Here is a 20,069-nt window from a genome sequence, read left to right as displayed (position 1 = left end):
AATCGAATTCCCTAACTGACAAGCGCACAATTTCATGCTGCGTATGTGGAGCCAGCGCTTTTATAGGCATCATCATGTAAATCGGTGGTTCCCAACCGTTGGTACCCCTAAAGTACCCCCTCATGTAGTTTTTACCAGTAGGCCTATGGTCTCATTGAGTCTTTTCAAGTACCCACTGTGGGTAGGCCAAGTACCCTTGGTTGGGAACCATTGATGTAAACTGTCAAGTGCACGTCTCTGGTCATATGACATTGTGGGCAGTGGAAATGTTACATAAATGAACAATATTTTATATTCACCGATTTTTGTGTACAGTACATGCAGTACACGTCTATAAAATAAATTAGATGTCCTTGATGGCCCTGGAAAGTAGGTTATCATGGTTATTCATTTGATATAAAGGCATTGTTGCTATATAGAAGAATGCAGAGTAATTACTTATGGTAAGAGCAATTCTGCATGTTTGATGTGTTCCCGGAATTTGTTTCATGCCATTCCCATAAATTCTATGAAAATCTAAAGAAATGCTTGTGAGTGATCGTCAAAAAATGTTGACACATTTCTCATGGCACATGCGCCACCTTGTGGTAAAGGTTTACACTAGCGCCCCTGAGTGGAATATTTCGGGTGAAACGATGTCAGATTGATGGGGGGATTACCCAGACCTTTAGGTGAACACAATTATTACAATGCAAACTCCTGATATAATAATGAAATACTTACAAAAATAAGAGTATTAAGGTATTCCATTTAAAATGTTAACCGTACTGATTGTAAAGACACTCCGGAACCCCCTTGATGTGCAAATGCTAATGGTTAGCGCACAAGTACTTAGCTTCGCTATTGGTGCAAAGTTTCCCGGGACTAAAACGTCACACCCACCATTTCGCGCCAAATTCATTGCGGTATCACTACGTACTAGGTAAGACAAGTAATTTACTATAAGTATAAGTATTTACTATACTATAACTATACTTAATTTACTTTAAGATACTGTAGCTAGCTATTTCTAAGGTTTTCAAAAGCTAAATGAACTAGGTCGTTGTTTATTAAATGTTTTATGTTAGAGCAAATTCATTACCTAATTTATGTGTTTGGGAGTGTTCACCGGATTTTTAAAATAAAATCAGACGGGGTTTCCTCGGCAAGTAGTAGTTGGTGCCTTTCATGCAAAGATACTAACATAGTAGCTTTCTCTCTATTGTTAACTTGCACTAGCTAGCTACTGTTTTACAATGAACATGCCAGCCATCAAAGTATTTGATAAAAAAATGATTAGGAATATATAATTAGAGAATGTACCTAGTTAAGGATTTTACAATCAATATTTTATTTTTAGTTTACAAGCTCTTTCGGATGTTTAGTTGACTTCCCAGCTAGCTAACTGGCTATGATGCATTGTTTCATTACACGTCGAAAAGAATGCAAGTAGCTACCAACAATTAACTCGTTAGCTAGTGACATAACTAACTACTGGCTTTGTTATTAGCTAATTCAAGCTCAACTCCGCTATGTGTTACTTTCTGTTTGTATTATGTTATTTTACGAGTCAAAGACTCATACATTTAACGTTATTTAACTTTTTTTCCCTTCCGTATAGTCAACCAGATTTCTTTTCTAGGACCTGTGATCATTCAGAATGTCTTCACCAACATCAACTCCCGGTAGACGCAAGCGCAACAGGGATGACATTCCAGCCACTCCTAAGTCGACAGGAAAAGGTTCTGAGTACCATAAACTATATTTACAGTTTGATTTTGTACAGAGATATTCTGCTTTTAATTTAATATAACACTCAAGGACATATAAATCACATGAAAGGAAGCAGTCTAACCTAACCAACTATTTATTTTTCTGTCTCTGTAGCTGGCAGTGATGGCCTGGTCTCCCCTCCTTCCCAGCGGCGGAGAGGTCAAGACTCCTCCAACGGGGATCTGCCGGCCATGCCCACGTCTCCAGCCACAGACATTGCCAGCCCTGCTGTCCATGACACCTCTCTGTTCTCCAGCCCGCGCCGCTCAGGTAACTAACTGCCTCTCCAGCATTAACACACAGAATGATGCTGTTTGAGTTAGTCTTTTTTTTTGCAGTCGCATAAATGTACAGTACCAGTCAAAAGTTTGGACACATACTCATTCAAGGGTTTTTCTTTATTTTACTATTTTATACACTAGAATAGTAGTGAAGACATCAACACTATGAAATAACACACATGGAATCATGTAGTAATCTAAAAGTTAAACAAATCCAAATAGATTTTATATTCTCAAAAGTAGCCACCCTTTGCTTTGACAGCTTTGCACACTCTTGGCATTCTCTCAACCAGCTTCATGAGGAATGATTTTCCAACAGTCTTGAATGAGTTCCTACATATGCTGAGCACTTGTTGGGTCCTTTCCTTCACTCTGTTGTCCAACTCATCCCAAACCATCTCAATTGGGTTGAGGTCGAGTGATTGTGGAGGCCAGATCATCTGACGCAGCACTCCATCGCTCTCCTTCTTGGTCAAATAGCCCGTACACAGCCTGGAGGTTTGTTTTGGGTCATTGTCCTGTTGGAAAACCAATGATAGTCCCACTAAGCGCAAACCAGATGGGGTGGCATATCGCTGCAGAAAGCTGTGGTAGCCATGCTGGTTAAGTGTGTCTTGAATTCTAAATAAATCACAGACGGTGTCCCCAGCAAAGCACCATCACACCACCTCCATGCTTTACGGTGGGAACCACACATGCCGAGATCATCCGTTCACCTACTCTGCATCTCACAAAGACATGGCGGTTGGGACCAAAAATCTCCAATTTGGACTCATCAGACCAAAGGACAGATTTCCACCGGTGTAATGTCCTTTGCTTGTGTTTCTTGGCCCAAGCAAGTCACTTCTTATTGGTGTCCTTTAGTAGTGGTTTCTATGCAGCAATTCGACCATGAAGGCCTGATTTCCCACAGTCTCCTCTGAACAGTTGATGATCAAATGTGTCTGTTACTTGAACTCTGTGAAGTATTTATTTGGGCTGCAATCTGAGGTGCAGTTAATTGCCCATTTCTGAGGCTGGTAACTCTTGATGAACTTATCCTCTGCAGCAGAGGTAAATCTGGGTCTTCTTTTCCTGTGGCGGTCCTCATAAGAGCCAGTTTGATGTTTTTTGTGACTGCACTTGATAATAATATATATTTTTTGTTGTCAATTGCCACCCCAATTCACATACCACCCCAACAGATCCACAGATGATGCAATCTCTTTTTCACTCTACACTGCCCTTTCCCACCTAGACAAAAGGAAAACCTATGTGAGAATGATATTCATTGACGACAGCTCAGCTGTCAACACCATAGTGCCTTCCAATCTCATCACTAAGCTAAAGATCCTGGGTCTAAACACCTCCCTTTGCAACTGGATCCTGAACTTCCTGACGGGCTGCCCCCAGATGGTAAGGGTAGGCAATAACACGTCTGCCATGCTGATCCTCAACACTGGCCCCTCAGGGGTGTGTACTTAGTCCCCAGCTGTACTCCCTGTTCACTCATGACTGCACGGCCAGGCACGACTCCAACACCATCATTAAGTTTGCTGACGACACAACAGTGGTAGGCCTGATAACCGACAACTATGAGACAGCCTATAGGGAGGTCAGAGAACTGGCAGTGTGGTGTCAGGACTACAACTCCTCCCTCAATGTGATCAAGACAAATGAGCTGATCGTGGACTACAGGAAAAGGCGGGCCGAACAGGCCCCCATTTAACATTAACGGGGCTGTAGTGGAGTTGGTCGAGAGTTTCAAGTTCCTTGGTGTCCACATCGCCAACAAACTATCATAGTCCAAACACCAAGACAGTCGTGAAGAGGGCACGACAAAACCTTTTCCCCCTCAGGAGATGGGGAAAGGAGCTCGGCATCTGACCATAAGGTGCTACAGAGGGTAGTGCGTACGGCCCAGTACATCACTGGGGCCAAGCTTCGTGCCATCCAGGACTTATATAATAGGGGGTGTCAGAGGAAAGCCCATAAAAGTGTCAGCGACTCCAGTCACCCAAGTCATAGACTGTTTTCTCTGTTACCGCACAGCAAGTGGTACCTGCGCGCCAAGTCTAGGACCAAAAGGCTCCTTAACAGCTTCTACCCCCAAGCCATAAGACTGCTGAACAATTAATCAAATGGCCACCGGACTATTTACATTGACCCACATGAATAGTCACTTCACCCTTACCTACATGTACAATTACCTCAACTAACCTGTACCCCTGCCCGCACACTGACTTGGTACCGGTACCCCCTGTATATAACCTCGTTATTGTGTTACTTTTTATTTCTATTTTTACTTTCTAGTTTATTTGGTAAATATTTTCTTAACTCTTCTTGAACTGCACTGTTGGTTAAGGGCTTGTAAGTAAGCATTTCACAGTAAGGTCTACACTTGTTGTATTGGGCGCATGTGACAACTAAAGTTTGATATGATTTATATGGACAGATCCAAGATCAGCACTCCTACTCTGAGATGCTTTGTGGAGACGGGCCCAGATCATTTGTGCAGCACAACTGCAAAAAATAAACTGGAACTGTACCTAAAAGAACTGAGATTTTGACCCTGTGACGTCACTCGGAATGTTAAGTCAATGTCTTCTCCTCAGTTCTCCCAAGTGAGGTGGACATGAGCTCCCCTCTGATGTACGGGACTCCGAGCTCCAGGGTGGAGGGCACCCCCCGTAGTGGTGTGGGTGGCACCCCAGCCAGACAGCGCCCTGACCTGGGCTCTATCAGGAAGGCCCCCCAGGTGGACCTTCACTCTGAACCGGTGAGTAGAGAAACTCCTATATGGAGAATGATAATCAGGAAATGTATAACCACTAATGCTATATAGATATAGAATGATATTGTTAGCAAATCTGTAACAGCTAATGCTATTTATTTTAGAAAGTTGGCGTTAAGAGATTTGCTAACGGCTTATGCTATATAGAATGACATTGTTAGGAAATATATAACAGCTAATGCCATTTTTGTCCTCCACCAGCCAAGTGCAGATGGTGCAGTAGCCAGTGAGCAGGCACTGGGTCAGAAGCTTGTTATCTGGGGCACTGATGTCAACGTGGGAACGTGCAAGGAGAAGTTCCAGGTATGGAAATGAACCTTTAGGGCTTTGCTTTCATTGGTGTAGAAAAATAAACAATACAAATATAATTGATAAGAAAAAAGGTGGGTTCAATCTGTTAGATCATTTTATCTGAATGCTATTATTGTTCATTTTCCCCACAGAGATTCCTGCAGAGGTTCATTGACCCGACTTCCAACGAGGATGAGAATGCTGGTTTGGACCTGAATGAGCCTCTCTACATGCAGAAGCTGGAGGAGGTAGGGTCCCCCTCCCCCTAGCACCATGTGACACCAATAACAGTGATCAACCATTAACATCTTGTCTTGAGACTAGTATTGCACTTATTCTTTTGCAGTGATAATTTTCTACTTGTGTTGTCCCTCTAGATCAGTGTGGTTGGTGAGCCTGTGCTGAACGTCAACTGCAGCCATGTGCAGTCCTTTGACGCGGACCTGTACAGGCAGCTCATCTCCTACCCCCAGGTAAACGCGCACGCACCAGACGGTCTCACATATGAACCCTCTCGAGTCTAAGTGGGGGGTGTGTGTGTAAGTTCTACTAAGCTAGCATATGGAATTACCAAAGGTCATTTAGATATTTGATTTCTAGCTTTAGGACCTCTTTAATATTAATGGGAGATAATGGGCTATGAATGCTAACTTAAAATGTTTGCCGTATGACAGCGTTAAATCAAATTGTAACCGCTAGCAAAGGTGGGTTGGTGTAATATTTGTCTGCTAAATATTTTTCTACCATTTATTACCATGGGCATAGAAATTACAATATGTTTAATTACATGCGGCATACCAATAAGAATGGTGATTCATAATGTTGTTTTTCCTATATCTCTTTCACAGGAAGTCATCCCCACGTTTGACATGGCTGTCAATGAGCTGTTCTTTGAGCGTTTCCCAGACTCCATCTTGGAGCACCAGATCCAGGTGCGGCCGTACAACGCCCTGAAGACCAGGAACATGAGGAGCCTGAACCCTGAAGGTAATAGGACTGTGGCGGTAATTACATTTTGTCAGCCGGTAACTGTCATGCAAATAACTGCTGGTCTCACTGTTGTTCACCGTTAATTAACATAAACACGTTTAACATCTCCGGACTTCCACACACATAGCCTACAAGACACTGATATCGGACCTCTGGAACATACACTTTAAAATAGGCTAATGAATCAATTGAATATAGCCTACACCAACACAATAAATCCATTATTTATTTGAGGCATTTCTAACTCCAATTCATCCCAAACCATCTTAATTTGATGGTATCTGGGTGATTGTGGAGACCAGTTCATCTGATGCAGCACTCTCCTTGGTCAAATAGCCCAAATAACAACCTGGAAGTGTGTTTTGGGTCATTGTCCTGTTGAAAAACAAATGATAGTCCCACTAAGTGCAAACCAGATGGGATGGTGTATCGCTGCAGAATGCTATGGTAGCCATGCTGGTTAAGTGTGCCTTGAATTCTAAACAAATCACAGACCGTGGCCCCAGCAAAGCACCATCACACCACCTCCATGCTTCAAGGTTGCATCACTGCCTGGTACTGCAATTGCTCGGCCTCCGATCGCAAGGCACAACAGAGGGTAGTGCGTACTGCCCAGTACATCACTGGGGCTAAGCTGCCTGCCATCCAGGACCTCTACACCAGGCGTGTCAGAGGAAGGCCCTGAAAATGGTCAAAAACCCCAGCCACCCCAGTCATAAACTGTTCTCTCTACGACCGCATGGCAAGCGGTACCGGAGTGCCAAGTCTAGGACAAAAAGGCTTCTCAATAGTTTTTACCCCCATGCCATAAGACTCCTGAACAGGTAACCAGTGGTTACCCGGACTATTTGCATTGTGTGCTCCCCCAACCCTTCTTTTATGCTGCTGCTACTCTCTGTTTATCTTATATGCATAGTCACATACTACCTCAATTGGCCCGACCAACCAGTGCTCCTGCACATTGGCTAACCGGGCTATCTGTATTGTGTCCCACCACACGTCAACCCCTCTTTTTACACTACTGCTACTCTCTGTTCATCATATATGCATAGTCACTTTAACCATACCCACATGTACATACTAGAGGTTGACTGATTAATCAGAATGGCCGATTAGGGCCGATTTCAAGTTTTCATAACAATCGGAAATCTGTATTTTTGGGCGCCAATTTTCAATGATGGCCTAGGAACGATGGGTTAACTGCCTTGTTCATGGGCAGAACGACAGATTTTCACCTTGTCAGCTCGGGGGATCCAATCTTGCAACCTTACAGTTAACTAGTCCAACGCTCTAACCACCTGCTTCTCATTGCACTCCACGAGGAGCCTGCCTGTTACTTGAATGCAGTAGAAGCCAAGGTAAGTTGCTAGCTAGCATTAAACTTATCTTATAAAAAACAATCAACCATAATCACTAGTTATAACTACACATGATGATATTATTAATTTATCTAGCGTGCATATAATCGATGCAACGCTGGGGGATGATTTAACAAAAGCACATTTGCGAAAAAAGCACAATCGTTGGACGACTGTACCTAACCATAAACACCAATGCCTTTCTTAAAATCAATACACAGAAGTATATACACTGCTCAAAAAAATAAAGGGAACACTAAAATAACACATCCTAGATCTGAATTAATGAAATATTCTTATTAAATATGTTTTTCTTTACATAGTTGAATGTGCTGACAACAAAATCACACAAAAATTATCAATAGAAATCACATTTATCAACCCATGGAGGTCTGGATTTGGAGTCACACTCAAAATTAAAGTGGAAAACCACACTACAGGCTGATCCGACTTTGATGTAATGTCCTTTAAAACAAGTCAAAATGATGCTCAGTAGTGTGTGTGGCCTCCATGTGCCTGTATGACCTCCCTACAACGCCTGGGCATGCTCCTGTTGAGGTGGCGGATGGTCTCCTGAGGGATCTCCTCCCAGACCTCGACTAAAGCATCCGCCAACTCCTGGACAGTCTGTTGGTGGATGGAGCAAGACATGATGTCCCAGATGTGCTCAATGGGATTCAGGTCTGGGGAACGGGCGGGCCAGTCCATAGCATTAATGCCTTCCTCTTGCAGGAACTGCTGACACACTCCAGCCACATGAGGTCTAGCATTGTCTTGCATTAGGAGGAACCCAGGGCCAACTGCATCAGCATATGGTCTCACAAGGGGTCTGAGGATCTCATCTCGGTACCTAATGGCAGTCAGGCTACCTCTGGCGAGCACATGGAGGGCTGTGTGGCCCCCCCAAAGAAATGCCACCCCACACCATGACTGACCCACCGCCAAACCGGTCATGCTGGAGGATGTTGCAGGCAGCAGAACGTTCTCCACCGCGTCTGTCACATGTGCTCAGTGTGAACCTGCTTTAATCTGTGAAGAGCACAGGGCGCCAGTGGCGAATTTGCCAATCTTGGCGTTCTCTAGCAAATGCCAAACGTCCTGCACGGTGTTGGGCTGTAAGCACAACCCCCACCTGTGGACGTCGGGCCCTCATGCCACCCTCATGGAGTCTGTTTCTGACCGTTTGAGCAGACACATGCACATTTGTGGCCTGCTGGAGGTCATTTTGCAGGGCTCTGGCAGTGCTCCTCCTGCTCCTGCCAAACGTCCTGCACGGTGTTGGGCCACAGCTTGCCACAGCTCGCATTGATGTGCCATCCTGGATGAGCTACCTGAGCCACTTGTGTGGGTTGTAGACTCCGTCTCATGCTACCACTAGAGTGAAAGCACCGCCAGCATTCAAAAGTGACCAAAACATCAGCCAGGAAGCATAGGAACTGAGAAGTGGTCTGTGGTCACCACCTGCAGAACCACTCCTTTATTGGGGGTGTCTTGCTAATTGCCTATAATTTCCACCTGTTGTCTTCCATTTGCACAACAGCATGTGAAATTTATTGTCAATCAGTGTTGCTTCCTAAGTGGACAGTTTGATTTCACAGAAGTGTGATTGACTTGGAGTTACATTGTGTTGTTTAAGTGTTCCCTTTTATTTTTTTGAGCAGTGTATTTTTAAACCTGCATATTTCGCCAAAATAAATCCAGGTTAGCAGGCAATATTAACCAGGTGAAATTGTGTCGTTTCTCTTGCGTTCGTTGCACGCAGAGTCAGGGTATATGCAACAGTTTGGGCAGCCTGGCTCATTGCGAACTAATTTGCCAGAATTTTACGTAATTATGACATAACATTGACGGTTGCGCAATGTAACAAGAATATTTAGATTTAGGGATGCCACCCATTAGATAAAATACCGAAAGGTTACGTATTTCACTGAAATAATAAACGTTTTGTTTTCTAAATGATAGTTTCCGGATTCAACCATGTTAATGACCAAATGCTCTTATTTCTGTGTGTTATTATGTTATAATTCATTCTATGATTTGATAGAGCAGTCTGACTGAGCGATGGTAGGCAGCAGCACGCTCGTAAGCACTCTTTCAAACAGCACTTTCGTGCGTTTTGCCAGCAGCTCTTCGCAAGCACAGCTCTGTTTATGATTTCAAGCCTATCAGCCTAATGGCTGTTGTAACCGATGTGAAATCTAGTTAGCGGGGTGCACGCTAATAGCGTTTCAAACATCACTCGCTCTGAGACTTGGAGTAGTTGTTCCCCTTGCTCTGCAAGGGCCGCGGCTTTTGTGGAGCGATGGGTAACGCTGCTTCGAGTGTTGTTGTGTTGTTTTTGCATTATTTAAACCAAATTGAACAGGTTTCCTTATTTATTTGAGGCTAAATTGATTTGTATTATTAAGTTAAAATAAGTGTTCATTCAGTATTGTTGTAATTGTCATTATTACAAATAAATAAATAAAAATCGGCCGATTAATCTGTATCGGCTTTTTGTGGTCCTCCAATAATCGGTATCGGCGTTGAAAAATCATAATCAGTCGACCTCTAGTACATACTACCTCAATAAGCCCGACTAACCGGTGTCTTTATATAGCCTTGCTACTCTTATTTTCAAATGTCTTTTTCCTGTTTTATTTCTTTACTTACCTACACACACACATGCCTTTTTTCCGCACTATTTGGTTAGTAAGCATTTCAGGAGTAAGTCAGCACTGTTGTATTCGGCAAAAAAAGTTGAATTGATGCGTCACATTTATTTGGGCTGCAATTTCTGAGGCTGGTAACTAATGAACTTATTCTCTGCAGCAGAGGTAACTCTCGGTCTTCCTTCCCTGTGGCGGTCCTCATAAGAGACAGTTTCATCATAGGGCTTGATGGTTGTGACTGCACTTGAAGTTCTTGAAATTGTCCGGAGTGACTGACCTTCATGTCTTAAAGTAATGGACTGTCGTTTCTTTGCTTATTTGAGCTGTTCTTGCCATAATATGGACTTGGTCTTTTACCAAAAAGGGCTATCTTCTGTATACCACCCCTACCTTGTCACAACACAACTCATTGTCTCAAATGCATTAAGAAGGGCATTAATTCCACAAATTAACTTTTAACAAGGCACACCTGTTAATTGAAATACATTCCAGTTGACTACCTCATGAAGCTGTTTGAGAGAATGCCAAGAGTGTGCAAAGCTGTCATTAAGGCAAAGGGTGCCTACTTTGAAGAATCTAAAACTTTTTTGGTTACGACGTGATTCCATCTGTTATTTCATAGTTTAGATATCTTCACTATTATTCTACAATGTACAAAATAGTAAAAACAAAGACAAACCCTGAAATGAGGTGTCCAAACTTTTGACGGGTACTGTATGTGTGAAATTAGTTTTGATTTAGGGCCATTATCATGCACCTGTCGGAAACAGGGTCAGGGGGGAAAAAAGGTCATCCTTGTGCATTTAAATAGCGAATAGAGGACATTTTCACCGTGGTTCTTTTTCATGCCAGCCATGTAGGCTACTCCGGTTGTAAAGCGAAGCAATGTGCTTAATATTAGGAATTTTAAGAAATAAATATAGTAGACCTAGCCTATAGAAAACTTATGGTATCCCTCTTTTTAGCAGAGGGCATCAACTCAGTTTTGTCATGCAATTGCATAGCCTATAGAAATGTTGCGCAACATGGGCTAATAGGAAAACTTACTTCATTCAATACATCAACCAGCTATTTACATTTTAGTCATTGAGCAGACAGTCTTATCCAGAGCGACTTACATTTAACCCATTGGGACAACCACATATCACAGGCATGGAAAGTACATTTTTCCTTTAACGTAGCTGTCAGAGTCGGCGCTAGAAGAGGGGGTCAAGTGCAAGTGCTGGTTAAGTGTTTATTTAAACATTTTAAAAATGAGAGGGGGGGTCGAGGTGAGGAGGATTATTTAAGATACTGTTTGAAGAGGTAGGGTTTCAGATGTTTTCAGAAGATGGGCAGAGACTCTGCTGTCCTAGCTTCAGGGGAAAGCTGGTTCCACCATTAGGTTGCCAGGACAGAGACGAGCTGCCATCCCGTAGGGGTGGGAGGGCCAAGAGGCCTGCGGTGGCAGAACGGAGTACTCGGGTTGGGGTGTAGGGTTTGCACATAGCCATAGGTAAGCACCATGGTCTTGTAGCTATGAGGAGCTGGCTCTCACTGTGCAACAGGCAATCCTATTCCGCTCAAACTCTGAATGCCAGGGCTCTCATGAAGTGTTTGATTAGAATTTCGATTGCATTTGCACCGATGTCAGATGAAGACCTACGGGTCGAAATGTTGTTAAAAATAAATCTCACCTGGGAGCATCTGATGGATGTCTAGCTTCCCTGAACAACACATGAACATCTATTGCACTATAAACCATATGAAGAGTGAATTATACTCAATTTAACATTGATTTTCTTTCCAAATTGAGCGTTTGAATGAGCCTGCGGCCTAGAGTGCCAGATGATTTGTACTTTTGGGGCTGACATTGATTCCATTTGTCCCGGGCAAGCTCAGTCAACCATATCTAAAATGTTTGAAACAAGGACAATTTGAAGCCATATCTGGTGCTATAGTGCTCAGTACTTAATACAATCTTCCTCTGTCCCTCTCCTTCCAGACATTGACCAAATGATCACCATTAGCGGCATGGTGATCAGGACCTCGCAGCTGATCCCAGAGATGCAGGAGGCCTTCTTCCAGTGCCAGGTTTGTGCCTTTTCTACCCGCGTGGAGGTGGACCGCGGCCGCATCGCAGAGCCTGCCGTGTGCCGCAACTGCAACACCACCCACAGTCTGGCCCTCATCCACAACCGCTCAGCCTTCTCCGACAAACAGATGGTGAGATATGGGGTGAAAGCGTTTTTTAAAGTTGGTCAAGATCATGCAGGGGGCTGTTATACTTTAAGACAGTCTGCTTACTTTAAATGGAAGATACGATTTGTTTGGATGCTGCTGAACAGAAAACTGAGGATAGTGGTTTAGTTCAGATACCCGTTAGTCCATAAAAGCTTGTCTTCCTGGGTTAGAACACAAATCCAATATTAGTGTATTCCCAGACACAGCTCTGAAGAAGCAGAACTCCTGTTTTCACTCGGATTCCTTTTTTTCCCCCTCCATCTCCCCTTTTCAGATCAAAGTGCAGGAGTCTCCTGATGACATGCCTGCTGGGCAGACCCCTCACACCACCATAGTGTACGCTCACAACGACCTGGTCGACAAAGTACAGCCAGGAGACCGCATCAACATCACTGGTGAGCTGTTTACCCCGTAGAAAAACTGGCTGTGAAGCGATAATGTATAGCTTAGCTGTTGGATATGGTATGTGGAAGAGAGCAACCCGGCTCTACGTATTTTACTGGTTTGTGAGCCACTGACTCCGTCCCCGGTTAGAGGGGAATAAAGCAGCCCAAGAGTTAGCACACATGAACTTTATTTAAACACCCTGAGAAAGGTCCTGTAAAGGTACAGAGAGAAGATGAATATGCTATACAGGATATAAATACACTGCATAGATATGTGCAGAGTGCTATGTATGAAGGAATGATGAATACAACTGGAGCAAAGGACTATCTAATAACCATATATTACATAGAGTTGAAGTCGGAAGTTTACATGCACCTTAGCCAAATACATTTAAACTCACTTTTACACAATTCCTGACATTTAATCCTAGTAAAAATTCCTTGTTTTAGGTCAGTTAGAATCACCACTTTATTTTAAGAATGTGAAATAGTATAGTATCTTTCATCACATTCCCAATGGGTCATATGTTTACATACAGTATAGTATCTTTCATCACATTCCCAATGGGTCATATGTTTACATACAGTATAGTATCTTTCATCACATTCCCAATGGGTCATATGTTTACATACACTCAATTAGTATTTGGTAGCATTGCCTTTCAATTGTTTAACTTGGGTCAAACGTTTCAGGTAGACTTCCACAAGCTTCCCACAATAAATTGGGTGAATTTTGGCCCATTCCTGCTGACAGAGCTGGTGTAACTGAGTCAGGTTTGTAGGCCTCCTTGCTCGCACACGCTTTTTCAGTTCTGCCCACACATTTTTAATGGGATTGAGGTCAGGGCTTTGATGGCCACTCCAATACCTTGAAGTTGTTGTCCTTATTAAGCCATTTTGCCACAACTTTGGAAGTATGCTTTGGGTCATTGTCCATTTGGAAGACCCATTTGCGACCAAGCTTTAACTTCCTGACTGATGTCTTGAGATGTTGCTTCAATATATCCACATATTTTTCCTGCCTCGTGATGCCATCTATTTTGTGAAGTGCACCAGTCCCTCCTGCAGCAAAGCACCCTCACAACATGATACTGCCACCCCTGTGCTTCACAGTTGGGATGGTGTTCTTTGGCTTGCTAGCCTCCCCCTTTTTCCTCCAAACATAACGATGGTCATTATGGCCAAACAGGTCTATTTTTGTTTCATCAGACCAGAGGACATTTCTCCAAAAAGTAAGATCTTCGTCCCCCATGTGCAGTTGCAAACCGTAGTCTGGCTTTTTTTATGGCGGTTTTGAGGCAATGGTTTCATCCTTGCTGAGCGTCCTTTCAGGTTATGTCGATATAGGACTAGTTTTACTGTGGATATAGATACTTTTGTACCTGTTTTCTTCAGCATCTTCACAATGTCGTTTGCTGTTGTTCTGGGATTGATTTTCAGTTTTCGCACCAAAGTACGCTCATCTCTAGGAGACAAAACACGTCTCCTTCCTGAGCGGTATGATGGCTGCATGGTTCCATGGTGTTTGCACTTGCCAACTATTGTTTGTACAGATTAACGTGGTACCTTCAGGCATTTGGAAATTGTGGTAGTGAATTATAAGTGAAATAATCTGTCTGTAAACAATTGTTGGAAAAATTACTTGTCATGCACAAAGTAGATGTCCTCACCGACTTTCCAAAACTATAGATTGTTAACAAGACATTTGTAGAGTGTTTGGAAAAACTAGTTTTAATGTAAACTTCTGACTTCAACTGTAGTAACCCGGGTTACAACTAGCGCTCATGCTAACAATAAACATGTTACCCAATAACATTCAATGAACACTGTGAAGCTATACAAATAGGCAACATAAATGTCAAGAAAAGTTTATCTCTACTTGGAGCACATATGTGGTAAACACGTCCAACAGGCATAACAATAGTGATACAAACTTATGTTTTCACACATCCCCATATCCACCGGTTCAACCATGCTCACAGACTGGAAAAAGACTGTTCGGGTACGGGCCATATTTACTCCCTTGGGGAGTGTGGGTCAGGCTGGTTAGCCAATCAGGGCTCGGAGAGACTGCATGGCTAGAGCGTGCAAAGGGGTGGGATACATGGCTATTGTCTAGTTGGCTGAAGCCACGAGCTGGAGATGTTCAATCTCTCATGCGAGGGGGAGAAAGGGTGAGGATGAGTGAGAGCCAGACAGCGCGGCTCCAGAAAGCAAATAAACAAATGCGTACACAATGATGTGGCGCCCACGGCAACAGGATTCTGTAACAGGCTATAAAGTGCTTTCCAAAAAGTGTGCTCTAGTTAAAAGGGCAATCTGAAGTTGCCGCATCCATTTCTGGACTTATAAATAAATGATATTCAGTGATTTCTTGTAGAATATAACTTGTAAGTGCCTCATGCGCTTAGTGCAACTACCGTATCCCATGTTAGTAACAAACACTGTTTCGACTTAAAATATGCTTAACTATAATTGTGATACTTTAGTGGTCAGTCCTTGTAATCAATAGCGCTTTGTTTGTTTCAACTGCTGTTTGCCCCCCCCCCCTTTTTTTTAAATGTATTTTTAAAGCCTATAACCGTGGGCTTAGTTTTTCTGGTCAGGTCACGTGGTAAGGAAAAACAATTAGCCGTAGTCATGCATACTGCTGCTGTGCCTTACTAGAGTTTGAATAAGAAGACATGGTTCTATAGACTCATTTCTCTGCTGCGTCATGAAAAGTTGAGTGTGCAGTTCGTCATCTGTGTACCTAGCAGTGGATACGATTGCGTGCAACTTCAAATGCAGCTCGTGCAAGTAAAAAAAAAAAAAAAAACGTACTCAGATGGTTACCGTCAACAACGCAGATGTCAGAGGATTGATAACCTAGCAAGCCAACAAGGCAAGGGGAAATATCACAAATAAAGCTAGATAAAGCCATAAGAATAATTTACTTGAACATTAGAAACAAGTTGGGACCTGTTCAGGGAACCGAAAACCGGGAAAGACCGAACTTTTTTTTTAAGAAACTGAACCGAGAAAAAAAGTGACCTTTTACTGTTCTGGAGCAGTAAAGAGAACAGGGGAAATAAAATGAGTCATGATCCAGGGCTAGCTCTGGTCCAACATTACGATAACTCTCTGAAGTTATGTTCCAGGGCTAGCTCTGGTCCAACATTACGATAACTCTCTGAAGTTATGTTCCAGGGCTAGCTCTGGTCCAACATTACGATAACTCTCTGAAGTTATGTTCCAGGGCTAGCTCTGGTCCAACATTACGATAACTCTCTGAAGTTATGTTCCAGGGCTAGCTCTGGTCCAACATTACGATAACTCTCTGAAGTTATGTTCCTTCATAGAAGTCACTCCTCCGTAGGTATAATTATGTGGGCCTAATTCAAATAATGTATGTCATATCAACAAGTTACCCAGCGCTTCATGCCCAGTGCTCTCCTCACCCACAGCATTTCATTCACATGTCGCCCCCTACATTTGTCTGTAGCTTGCCTGCTCCATAGCAAGCTCCCGTATCCATTGGTGAAGTAATTTAATGTCGAGTTGAATGTAAAAAGGTTTAAAAAGGAACAGAAATGAACAATATAAACGTTACATTTTTTTGGTTTAAATCGGTCCAGAACTTATTTTGCTGGTTGGAACAGTGTAACGGAACCAACAAAAATAATAGTTCTGTTCAGAACAAAACGATTGGAGAATAATTTTGGTTCCATCCCTGCATAGCAATAGCTGTCAGTCTTGTGTGTTTTCATGGTCATCACTCACTCACTGTTAAATTTCTCAAGGTCCCGAGACTCCCGACATCCGTGTTAGCTGTCCTGCTACAGAGCTTTTTGATGTTGGGATGCAAGAAAATGGTCCTATTGTCGTGACGAAACTCCTCAACTCCCCCACAGGTATCTACAGAGCGGTTCCTATGCGTGAGAATCCTCGCCAGAGCAACGTGAAGTCTGTGTATAAGACCCACATCGATGTCATCCACTTCCGCAAGACTGATGAGAAGCGCCTTCACGGGCTGGATGAGGATTCAGACCAGAAGCTTTTCACTGAGGAGCGCGTCCAGATACTGAAGGAGCTGGCCTCCAAACCAGATGTATACGATCGTCTCTCCTCCGCCCTGGCCCCCAGCATCTATGAACACGAGGACATCAAAAAGGTCAGTGAAAGCAAAGTTGTAGCACAAAGATCATTTTCTATATTGCCTGCTATGTAATTAAGATGTTTGTGCTACAACGCTTTTGGGAAACTCACCACGGGATCGTTGTCTCGTCAAATGAACGTGGGGTCCTCTGTTACCAGGGATGTGGAACTGCTGTCTTTCAGATTACAGTGGATTTTGCTTTCATTCAACATCCATGAACAGTACTATAAAGTTTCATTCTTTTCCCAGGGTATTTTGCTGCAGCAGTTGTTTCATTTTTGACTGAGTTTAGATTAGACTTTTATTCAAAATGCACAGTACTATAAACTTTCTCTTCCTTTCCCAAGGGTATTCTTCTCCAGCTGTTTGGGGGCACCCGTAAAGACTTCAGCCAGACAGGCCGCGGTAACTTCCGTGCCGAGGTAAACATCCTGCTCTGTGGAGACCCCGGCACCTCCAAGTCCCAGCTGCTGCAGTACGTGTTCAACCTGGTGCCCCGCGGTCAGTACACGTCTGGGAAGGGCTCCAGCGCCGTGGGACTCACAGCCTACGTGATGAAGGACCCAGAGACCAAGCAGCTAGTGCTGCAGACGGGAGCCCTGGTGCTCAGTGATAACGGGATATGTTGTATTGATGAGTTTGACAAGATGAGCGACAGCACGCGCTCTGTGCTGCATGAGGTCATGGAGCAGCAGACTCTCTCCATCGCCAAGGTTGGTATAAAAAATAAATAAAAGAACAAAATAAGATCAGGGGATGAACTTTCCTTTCCTTGTTAAATAAAAAAGTTTACTGGTGTTTAAGTTTCAGCACTAGGTTCAAGACTATTCACAGAAACGATGCACTTCACAGAAACTTATAGGCTCTTCTTGAATTTTAATGTTAAATGTGGTGTTGCTAACATCGAATGATTAAATAGTTTCACTACTGGAGAAGCATTATAATTTTGTTTTCTGTTTTGTAAATAGTCTGTTAGTAACGGTGAACTACAGGGTAGTTTCTTACAAAGCTCTCTCTTTATTTTTGTGCAGGCGGGAATCATTTGCCAGCTCAATGCACGCACCTCCGTCCTGGCAGCAGCCAATCCCGTGGAGTCTCAGTGGAACCCCAAGAAGACGACCATTGAGAACATCCAGCTCCCTCACACACTGCTGTCAAGGTAAATATTACCTGATAGGTCAACCACTCTGGACACTCTTATTGATAAATTATATTGATTGTCAATAATATCCTTAGGGTCACTGAACCCCAAACAATGACTTCTCCACTGTAACTAAATGCACCTTATTGCCAAAAAATATATAAAATAAAAACAACTCACAACATGCATATGACCTACTATTAAAAAATGTAGTATGTGAGGCATTAAACATAATATATCAAAAAATAAAATGCTATTTTCCCCTACAGATTTGATCTGATCTTCCTGATGCTGGATCCTCAAGACGAGGCGTACGACCGTCGCCTGGCTCACCACCTGGTGGCGCTCTACTACCAGAGCGAGGAGCAGATCGAGGAAGAGTTCCTGGACATGGCTGTGCTGAAGGACTACATTGCATACGCTCGCACTTACATCAACCCCAGACTGAACGAAGAAGCCAGCCAGGCACTCATTGAGGTACGATATAAGCATATAATAATAACAAATACTCTAAGTTGAAAGGGGTTGTGATGTAGATGTAACTTCAGGGCCTGACAGCACCAAATACTGGTAAAAAAAAGTATTAAGTGGTTGGCTAGGTTTGTTTCAGGCCCTGAATGTAACAAGTTCTGTGCTGGTTCCAGGTTTAGGTTATATTAAGCCAGATGAAGCCCTGGTCGATATCCTGCAGTAGCATTCAACAGTGTAAAGGTTTTATAAATAAATTGAATGGATTGTATGGGTATTTTTCTTCCAGGCCTACGTGGACATGAGGAAGATTGGCAGCGGGCGGGGGATGGTGTCTGCCTACCCCAGGCAGCTGGAGTCTCTGATCCGCCTGGCTGAGGCCCATGCCAAGGTGCGCTTCTCTGACAAGGTGGAGAACATCGACGTGGAGGAGGCCAAGAGACTGCATCGCGAAGCCCTCAAGCAGTCCGCTACAGACCCCAGGACTGGCTTTGTCGACATCTCCATTCTCACAACCGGTATGGAGGATTTAGTCTATTTGTAATTATTTACTATGACAGCTCTTCAAATTCCTTTCGGATGTCTGCCATGTTAAATGTTTCAAATATGTTTTTGGATTGGTTGGATGTGCGAACCATGTTACGAATTTGTATGTCTCAGTGTCTTTGATAATGTGCAATATGGTGCAAATATTATCTTGTCTTTTTGTTTTTACTCAACCCAGGAATGAGTGCCACGGCCCGTAAGCGTAAGGAGGAAGTGGCCCAGGCCTTGAAGAAAATGATCCAGTCCAAGGGAAAGACCCCTGCCATGAAGTACCAGCAGCTGTTTGATGACCTCCGAGGACAGTCTGAAGCTGTAAGTAGTACCTCCCAGCTCTGCTTTTCCTGTTGAGAACGATCAAAACAGTCCTCACAATTACCCTAAAACAAGATTTAAATGTGTGTTTTTCTGTACATTTGAATTGGATGATAAGCATATCCATCTTCTGAATAGTGTTTCTGTCTCCTAATGTGTTAACTTTCAGGCAATAACAAAGGATATGTTTGAAGAGGCTCTGCGCGCCCTGGCAGATGAAGACTATCTGACTGTCACTGGAAAGACTGTTCGCCTGCTGTAAAGAAACTCACGCCTCCCCTTACCTTGTACAGTCATTGAATTTGCACTTATTTCCCTGAACCAGCAGCTTTCTCTACAGAATACTGTGAAGAATGTTTGACCACATTAATGTTAATGACTCAGTCAGGACTAGCATTGTATGCTTCGTGATTACTGATAGTGCTTGGTTGCTTTGATGTTTTGGTGAGCAATAAAGAAATGCTTTTATATGTCATTTGGGATGTTTCAGGTTTGGAAGAATGCTGATGCCAGGGCTACAATGCAACACTATGACAAGGTGTGCCATGATTACAGGCAGTGTGCACTTAGGACTACTGTGTTACCCAGCACATGGCAAAAGCATAGTAGACAGGAAAAACTCCCTAGAAAGGTTTAAACCTAAAGAGGAACGGAGAAGAGATCTGGCTGTACCAGTTTGAGGTACTGTATGTTCATAGCATTCTCAAGCTTATTTCGTATGCAGTTGGTGTAATGTGCCTCTCCTGATTGTCCCAATGC

The 20,069-nt window shown here is 43.2% G+C and overlaps 1 protein-coding gene across 1 annotated transcript; it reads left to right on the top strand.

Moving 5' to 3' along the window:
* Nucleotides 1–840: 840 nt before the first annotated feature.
* Nucleotides 841–19,785, top strand: mcm4 (minichromosome maintenance complex component 4). The gene is made up of 17 exons (XM_029623454.2): nucleotides 841–922; nucleotides 1,601–1,721; nucleotides 1,867–2,022; nucleotides 4,628–4,791; nucleotides 5,008–5,109; nucleotides 5,250–5,345; nucleotides 5,475–5,570; nucleotides 5,946–6,084; nucleotides 12,081–12,301; nucleotides 12,594–12,714; nucleotides 16,599–16,858; nucleotides 17,191–17,556; nucleotides 17,875–18,002; nucleotides 18,254–18,461; nucleotides 18,742–18,970; nucleotides 19,177–19,310; nucleotides 19,480–19,785. Exons 2-17 carry the CDS (start codon nucleotides 1,640–1,642, stop codon nucleotides 19,570–19,572), a joined length of 2,595 nt encoding a protein of 864 aa, XP_029479314.2. The 5' UTR covers nucleotides 841–922; nucleotides 1,601–1,639; the 3' UTR covers nucleotides 19,573–19,785.
* The last annotated feature ends 284 nt before the right edge of the window (nucleotides 19,786–20,069 follow it).

Source organism: Oncorhynchus nerka, linkage group LG20 (genome assembly GCF_034236695.1).
Source record: "Oncorhynchus nerka isolate Pitt River linkage group LG20, Oner_Uvic_2.0, whole genome shotgun sequence".
Classification (NCBI taxonomy): Eukaryota; Metazoa; Chordata; class Actinopteri; order Salmoniformes; family Salmonidae; genus Oncorhynchus; species Oncorhynchus nerka.
This window is presented reverse-complemented; position numbering and strand designations above follow the sequence as displayed.